Source organism: Pinus tabuliformis, chromosome 1_2, assembly GCF_031772625.1.
Source record: "Pinus tabuliformis cultivar Carrire ecotype Pingquan chromosome 1_2, CPIR1, whole genome shotgun sequence".
In the NCBI taxonomy this organism is placed as follows: domain Eukaryota; kingdom Viridiplantae; phylum Streptophyta; class Pinopsida; order Pinales; family Pinaceae; genus Pinus; species Pinus tabuliformis.
In genome coordinates this window covers 1313797372-1313806195 of record NC_142298.1, presented here as the reverse complement: position 1 = coordinate 1313806195, position 8824 = coordinate 1313797372, and the positions used below count along the sequence as shown (strand labels likewise).

General features: G+C 35.6%; 1 protein-coding gene across 3 annotated transcripts; it reads left to right on the top strand.

The window, feature by feature from the left end:
* Positions 1-5932: 5932 nt before the first annotated feature.
* Positions 5933-8436, top strand: LOC149211044 (DNA-binding protein S1FA-like). 3 transcript variants are annotated; one of them, XM_089396879.1, is made up of 3 exons: positions 5933-6119; positions 6404-6564; positions 7975-8436. In XM_089396879.1, exons 2-3 carry the CDS (start codon positions 6508-6510, stop codon positions 8188-8190), a joined length of 273 nt encoding a protein of 90 aa, XP_089253005.1. In that variant the 5' UTR covers positions 5933-6119; positions 6404-6507; the 3' UTR covers positions 8191-8436. The 3 variants fall into 3 exon arrangements, with proteins under 3 accessions (XP_089253005.1, XP_089253006.1, XP_089253007.1); XM_089396880.1 differs by having other exon boundaries at positions 6108-6170; XM_089396881.1 differs by lacking the exon at positions 5933-6119 and adding an exon at positions 6139-6157.
* Positions 8437-8824: the final 388 nt, after the last annotated feature.

Sequence of the window (8824 nt, the reverse complement as noted above, 5' to 3'; positions counted from 1 at the left end):
ACCCTTAGTGACCATTTCTTGTAGCAACTTATTCATATTTATCTTCAATTCGTCCATGTCTGTCTTCAAATCTATCTTCAAATCATCCATCTTAGCTTCCACGTCAATCATCTTAGCTTCTACGCCTTTCTTTAAACAGTCCATCTTAGCTTCTACACCTTTCTTTAAACCATCCATCTTAGATTCTGTTCCTTTTTGTGCAAGGGACAGTTGTTGCACTTGGTCTTGTAATTTTGATATATCATGTTGCATTTCTTCCTCTTCTTCATGAGTCATGCTAGAGCTTTCAGGTTCCTTACTAGGTGTTTGCATTTTCTTTCCTCGGGGCATCAGTTACCGATAATAATGCTCTACTATGCCCTTTGAATTCCTTCAAAATAAATTTTCAAACCAAGCTTAAGCAAAAATTTAAGAAAATCTACACACCTTTTTTCACTTTGTAGGAGCTCGATATTGCCTCTGATGTATCTCTGTACTTTCCAATCATCTAGTTCTGAATTTGTGAACTGTAGTAGCCCTCTGTGTCCTCTTTCCAATGCCACAAGTCTGACCCAAATTGGATTCTCCAAGGAAGAGTTATGTGAAATCTCCCACAGTGACTTGCTTATAGACTAGTTCAGTAGAGCGAACTTGTACGACGTGCCACGAGTCACTGTTTCGACCTTTGGATCTGAAACACACATACAAGAAACTACAGTCCGTCCTCTTTCTGTACCTTTTTACGAAATTTCAATCCGATCCTCAGAGAGAAATTTATGACGATTTTCCCCAGGTCACCTGTTTTGAATGTAATTCAGGAGTCTGCAAAAAGACCAACTTCCTCAGATCATATCTCCGACAATATCGCGCGAAAAGCTCTGAAATTCGGACCCAAGGTTCAGCGAAAATTCTTCTCAAATGGGTTTTTTTTGCGACTTCTGAAACATCACAGAAAAAAAAGTTATAGTGAAAATGCCACGATGACCTGTTTGGAGCAGCGAAACCCTAGAATCCAAAGCTTCGATACCAAATGTTATGAAAACAGCTCAAGAAAAGATAGAAAAGAAAGATCAACGCCTTATAATTCAGCCTCTTCGAGGGGGCAACCTCCTTTACATTACATAAATGAACAATTCTTGGATGATACAAATGACAAAACCTCCTTTCTATATATAGGAGTCTAAGGAGTCACAATATAATCCAGCAGACCTAACAATAATAATATAAAGCCACAAAAATAACAATAGAGGGATTCTATGGGGCACAGAAATAACAATATGGGGGTAATAGGGGCACAACAATATAAATAAGGGGTATAACTACAATAGTAATGGGGTAATCACTAGTATTATAGGGACCCAACATCTTTCATAGCCATTCTTTTCAAAAACATTAAGGAGATGGGTTTTCTCATTCACCAGATGGCTTTCATCAGAAACCCTTAAAGCCCGAGTGGCTAATGTGTTGAGAACACCTAGCTTTTGGGCTGGATAGTGATGGGAATTCACATGTAAATATTGTTCAGTGCGAGTTTTCTTACGAAAAACCTGGTGAGAGAAAGAACCATCATATTTTTTCGAGACAAGCACATCAAGGAAGGGAAAGCTACCATCAACTTCAGGCTCCATGGTAAATTTTATGGATCTTGATTGATTGTTGAGATGTTGAAAGAATAGATCCAATTTATCACGACCATGGGGCCATAGGATGAAGGTGTCATCAACAAACCTTTTCCACATCTTGGGGTGAAACTGAGCAGAAGCTAAAGCTTTATATTCAAAATACTCCATGAACATGTTAGCGACATCAAGAGAGAGACTTCATTTGTATCTACCATTGATAAATATATAACAAAAAAACTATTGCAACAAAAATATTATTATTAACTTTGATTTTACTTAACCCTTAAGAATCCTAGGCCTTGATTAAAAACAAAAGTGTTGAAAAGTTTCTATCCTTTACAGCCTGTTGTAGTACTCAACGACCCCCCCCATTATTCACTTAATTCTCATTATGGGGACCCTTTAATTGGATGGTTGGTCATATTGCTATTTGATTTTGAGAGTTTAGATTGCCTAAATGAGTTCATTTTGTTCTTATCTTCCTATCATAACTTGTTTGATCTCATTTGGACATTTGGTTTGAAAATGCTGCCTAGTCGATGATCGAACATTTTCACTACCCTGACCTAATCAATTGTATAAATGTTCATTATTTCTAGCCCCCGAGACCAAGATCTTTATTATTATTATTATTATTAGTGGCTATATTTTCCAAAAAGTGGCTATGACATATTAGAACTTTAGGACTTATTAATATTGGAATATTTCTTTCAAAATCTTCGATATCATAAGTCCTGACCCCATTTATCAGTGGCTATAGTTTATTGGTTGGAGAAACCTTTTTATAATAGAGTCATATCAAAGTTTTCAAAGTTATGACATCGGAGGAACTCTTTTAGAATTATCCGATACCAAAACTTCGATACATATGACATTGGCTCTTTATAATAATAAACATACATAAACTCTGAAACACATAAGTGGCAACCCTTTTAAAAGATTTTGGTGTATTATATTTTAAGCCAAAGTATGACTATTATATATAAGCACTGTCGGAGGATCCCACATACCACATCATACTTCGTTCCAACATATCTGAGATTCCATATCGGCGTTTTTGTTATGTGTCTCCATTCAAAACCTCTGATCTCCGATATGCGTTAATCATTAACTGTCGATCGCTGATTTGTGATAAAGGCCTCCGATCTCTGACTTTAGATAATCATCCATCTCCAATCTCCGACACTCTATTCGCTCGAATATCTGGGCCCGATATAATTATAGGTTCGATTTAGTACAAAAATTGTGTTTGCTCATTAGAACTTTTGTAATAACGCACATATTAAACTTGCCGATATTGCGGACCCGATTTGTTTTATTACAATGATCTAATACAAAATCGCGTCCACAATATCACAACTTTGGTTATATTGCGACCATTTCAAACCTCCAATATCCGGATCCGATATGTGTTTTAACATCGATTAATAAGAATTTCGTGTTTGCCTATTTAACCGAAAAACTTTTGAATGAGACCTCCAATATCACATCGCCGAAACAAAGCTTCGATATTGTGGATCCGATATAGTTATAAAAAAGAGTTGAATGTGATTTCGCATCCGCTCTCATATCAGAATTATTGAAATGTCACATATGTAAAAGCACCGATATAACTTTATCCCCCAATTGCCAATTTGGTTACAGACCTGATATGGTATTAATTCTGGTCTAATCGAAATTTCGCATCCGCTTCATATTGGAGCTACCCAATATCGCAAGTTTTTCATGTTCTCTCATTTCAAAACTTGCGATGAGATTTTTTCCGATCCCGCTTGATTCTTGCCACTTGTCACTTCCTAAGGGGACCGTTGTCCTCTTAATAGAAAAGCCACTTAATTAAAATTAAAAGGTCTTTGGGTCATAAAAGTCATATGTGGCTAATTCCGATTTCTATGTTACAGGTAAACGTCTGAGCCGATTCGAATAGATCATTCGATCAACAACCACTCAACCATGTGTCGAGATCCAAACCAAAATAGACAGAGGAGTTTAAAACAAACAAGGACTAATACCATGAAGAGTGCAAGCCTGTCTAGCAATCTGCTTAGTGGTGGTCGACAGAAAACAAATCAAACTCCACAACAAGCTAAATTGGGCACTTTATCAACGTAAGCAATAACCACATGATTTAATTGCTTTTATTATCTCGGTTGTGGAGAGATACATGGCGCTGCTAATATTTTCACGATTTCTCCTCAAGCTCTATATAAATACTCTCTTCGCAGATTGTAAAAGGACTTTTTCGGCAGAGGAGGGCAGGATAGAATAGGAGGCATTATTAGGAATTATTAGAATAGGGGGATTCAAATCCAAGAGGAAGAGAGGTAGAGTAATGCTTAGGAGCTTATAACCTGTTTTTAATGGGAGTTCAATGCTAATGTGCACTATTGTAGTGGGATTCAATTCTTCTTTACAGACAGAGATCGAGTTGCTGACAATAAGGGATTTGCACTATAATATTTTAAGGTTATGTAACTTGATTCATATTCATAATAAAGTTTATTTCTGTAATTGTTGTATGGCACTATTGTTTGCATCTATTATTGAAATAAATGCTTCATATTTCAAATACATTTATGTTGTATGAGGATATTGGTTTGGCTTTAACACTATTGTTAAATGTTATATGATATGACATTTAAAATCTGAACAAGCTATCTTGTAGGATTAATTAGAAATACGCTTGGAAAAACTGGAGATTGTATAAGAACACATTTTTATTTCTTTAGGTTGGCTAGCTATCTAATAGTGTAAAGTTATAGATGTCCTGCTTTTCTACATGTCATTTTATTAGAACTATTTTAGTATTGTGGCATGAACCTTTTGGTCCTTATGCATATGTTTTATTAGGAGTTGGAGCTATTTACAGTTAAGTGTCTAAGTATTTGTTTTAACAAGGATTAGGCCTCGTGAACTATTTCCTTGGTCTATTTCTTTCATTCCAATTCCAATACCTACATGCTTCTTTTCCCTTACTTTTAGCTTGCTCTCGATTGAGAGAAATATTATTCTTTCCTTTAATCAAGATAGGTCTAGGATAAGTTCATCATAGGTTAAGTTTTGTATTTTAATTCTTGTTTCTACATCCTAGAAGTCCTCTTCTCAAAGAGGCAAAATTTAAAGTGGTTTTGGCTAAGCCACAAAGTCAGCTTAAAGATCATTCTCTTGCCTTATCAACAAGAGGTCTGATCTGATATCTCTTCTCTATTAGTAGATGAAAGTCATAATTTAAGCCAATGGAGATAGAGAGAAAGTAACTGGACCTAGTTTAACTAGTTAGAACCACCATTTCAACGGAAAAGGAGCTACTCTAAGTTCCTGACCGGGTGGTCTCCTTTACAATGTTGGAGACAGATTTTTGAGCCTTCAACACAACCAAGATATAAGGCAGTTTTTCTAAAATTAAGTATGCTTTGAAAATCCCTAAAAAATTGATGGGCATTCGGACATCAAATTTTTAAATTTATCAAAAGTCAATACAACCTAACAAACTCCAACATACTACATTCATTGATAAGCATTGAGACAAAGCATTCCCTTGAGAATTAATCTAGGTCATCAATTAAAAAATAAAAAAAATCAACATATTCTTATCCACCTTAAGTTAAAATAGAAAAAAACCTTCTACTCAACATTCCAAAACATTTTATAAAAATTAAATCCAACCACCCACCCAATAATTATTGATAATTCCATTTACTAACACAAAAAAACAATACATAACCTCAATCAATCCAACAAATAAACAAACAATAATATAACATTAACAAAAAAATAAACTCAACTAATATTAACAAAATAAAAATAAAAATAATAAACTTGGGAAGGATTTGTCTAACTCCATGTCTTATAATAAACTTGGACAAAGCATTTGTCTAACTCCATGTGTCCACATCATAACCCCATGCCATATTTTTGGCCTCGTATAAAGTAAATCAATATTTATTTATCCATGTGTGTATTTGGTTTCTATATTTGTCACTATTTAACTATTTAATAGTAGAAATTCATATTTTCAAATTTTTTTCGGTATTACCTTGAGGTCATGGTTGTCACTATTTAATAATAGAAACTCATATTTTCAATTTTTTTTTGGGGTATTACCTTAAGTCATGGTACAAGAAAGCAAAGTTCCAATCCCCGATATATTACTATTTCCATTCTCATTGGACCATTTGTAGCTTAGAGCCAGGTGGAAGTTTTCAATTGGGCGTATGATGGTAATATGGCTTTTGGTGACGAGATGCATGCCCTCTTCTTCGTTGGGTACCTCATGTGACCATCTAAAGTCAAAGTCTTCCTTAAATTGAAGGTATAAAAATGAGTATGGTGGCACATACCCAGTGCCCGTAATTCAATTTCGTTCCTCACCACTGTTTTTACCCAAAACTAACTTGTGGTTACAGTATTTGGTAATATAAAATCCCAGTAAGGTCGCAAATTCACATTTGTAACAAATATTTACAGTACTACAGATCACAAAGGCGATATCGGAGCTCAAGGATCGGTCTTATACAGGTACTTTAGTCCTTTTCCCTTACGATCCGCTTTTTTCGGTAATGTTATTTGGTGAGCTCAGCTTAAATTCTCATGCGATTGATTCAGTCGGAACATATTTGTTTCTGTTTTGGTTTATTTACTGTTTTCATGGGGTTTACAGGGGAAGGCTAAATTTAATTTTGAGAGTCCAAGAAATCGGATAAATTTGGAGTTTAGAGATTTGGAAATTTGAGGGTTTAATGAGTAGATTGTGGTGACGGTTTGAACTTTTCTATTGACTCTCTTGGGGTTTTGCTTTACAGGGAGTTTTGTGATCTATGATATATAGGGGGTTGAGTTAGCAGGCGTTAAAGAAATTTTGCAAGGAGACTTCGAAGCCGTGGCCCTGTAGAGTGGATTTTCAAGGATGGATGAGGATTTCTCTTCTCACGCGGACGTGGATCCATCTGCATTTGCTGGCCAGGTATGGATTAGGGTTTTGTTACTTGTTTTCTGATTTGGGTTAAGCTTATTCTATATGTGTTATGCGAAAATTAGAGTACTTTTTCGGTTTTATTATTTGGGTTTTGCCATTTTTTGGATGCATTGCTATGGAATGGTACTTGGGATGTAAGATCTTTGATTTTCGCAGTTGATGTGGTGGCTTTTTTATGTTTCTCATGAGCAATAATGGTTAGATGAGTGGAACACAGGCACACGTGCTTCGTAGAATTGATGAGTTGGTTTTACAGATTAGCGTATGAAGTTATATCATTTGTTTTCTCCAGATCGATGTTATAGCGTCTCCCCTCTGTCTGGATTTTGTATTGGCTTGAGGTGTCTGGGTGGATTGGGCTTTGTAGTTGGTTTAGTTGTGCTGGGGTTTGTGTCTGCACACGTGATGTTGTGCGGCATGATCATCCAGTCTCAATGTCATATTCCATTATGGAATGTACACAATGCTTGCTAAAAGCTAATGCATTCTCAAATTGGCGTGTATTGCCAGTCATTGTGTAAGAGTGCGGGACCTATTACTTTAAATAATCTGAGCTTGTGAAGCTTGCTGGCATTAACACAACATTCCCAGAATGGCACTAGTATTGGAATCATGCCTCTGATTGCCTAGTAGACTCAGCTTACTATGATTTCAGTTTAGATTTGTTATGTTCCTTTTTCTTCTTTTCAACTATGCGTTTTAGTTTTAAATGTATGCCACACATAATTACTCGCCCTCTTCATCACAAGACCTCTGTAGCATCTATTCTGTGTACTACATTGCCGTGCAAAGTTGTAATGCATAGCACAATAAGTAAGCAAGCATGCATGGCTTGTAAGAAATACATATCTTTCAGTGTTCAGTGTCTTGCTAGGTAAACGCCTCAGATAATGTTGCCATAAAATAACATGATAGCTCATTAGTCTCTTTTTAGTCTTTTAAGCGGATTGTCATTAAATCTTATAAATACATGGCGTGATCACGCGCAGTGGTCTGTTTGTCCATATTAATGTTACAGTTGCAGATAAATCCCTTCCATAAGTGCTTTGGATGGAAATTCCAAACATAATTGACTTGTTTGATTAATTTGGATCCATTTTCTATTAGTTTAATCTATTGTTAAATACTTTGAATTTCTGTAACTGTTGTTTAGGAATAGCGGGCTCTCTCATAATAGCTAAAACATTCACACAAGCGTAAAAAACCAACATTCTCAAAGTTTCCTGGCCATTTTGTTTGGAACTATAACGTAGATTTCAAAGCCATCTCCGAGGCTTTTAAAGCCCTGGAATTGCATTGTCTATTACAGTTTAATATTATTTGCTGTCTTAAGCATGCTCGTCTTGCCAAATTGCGAGCTAGTTTAGTCTTTAACCATAAACTGTATGCAACGTGCAGGAAAGATTGCTGACAAAGACTGCTGGCAAGGGATTCAATCCAGGATTGATTGTTCTTTTAGTTGTGGTTGGAGTGTTGCTCATTTTCATAGTGGGTAATTATGTCCTGTACATGTATGCACAGAAAACATTACCTGCAAAGAAGAAGAAGCCTGTTTCTAAGAAGAAAATGAAAAGAGAGAAACTCAAACAAGGCATTTCTGCCCCAGGAGAGTAGCTTTTCTTGTTCTCTTATCAATGGTCTTCTCCTGTTTCAATTCTTGCTTGTAGTTATTGACGAGCTAAAGGGATGGAAATAGATTAAGGCAATCAAGGAATGGATATAGGTTTAGACAATTGTTGGTTACATAGATTAAGTGATTTTTTGAGAATAATCACATTCAAAAGAGATTTTTCAATTGGTATGGCATTGCTGTAAGGAATCCATCGTTTCGTTGAATAACATGACAGAATTTTGATTTCATATTAATTTCCATGGTTGATTTCTGCTACCTAGGCACTCAATTTATTGCACTTCACATGGATTGTTTGCAGTTACCAATGTTTTCCAAGAGGATGCTTACACCATTAGGGCTTACACTGTAAAGCATCATTTATAATTTATAGTCATTTCTTGAGATTTGCTAATAGGATATTCATACACCATTACGGCTTATATGGTAAAACAACATTTATATTCTATGGTCATTTCTTGAGATTTGCCAATAGGATATTCTTACACCATCAGTGCATATATGGTATATACACCATTTATAGCCTGTGGTATTCATTCATCAATTTATAAGATTATGTCAGCAGTAATATTACTAAGATTTTTTCAGTAGCATTCTCGTACAGCATTAGGGCTTATA

Excerpts from the sequence above, each read along its gene's own strand:
- LOC149211044 (XM_089396879.1), top strand. The coding sequence starts at position 6,508 with ATGGATGAGGATTTCTCTTCTCACGCGGACGTGGATCCATCTGCATTT. Across the intron at positions 6,565-7,974 it reads CATCTGCATTTGCTGGCCAG|GAAAGATTGCTGACAAAGAC; the intron begins GTATGGATTAGG and ends TGCAACGTGCAG.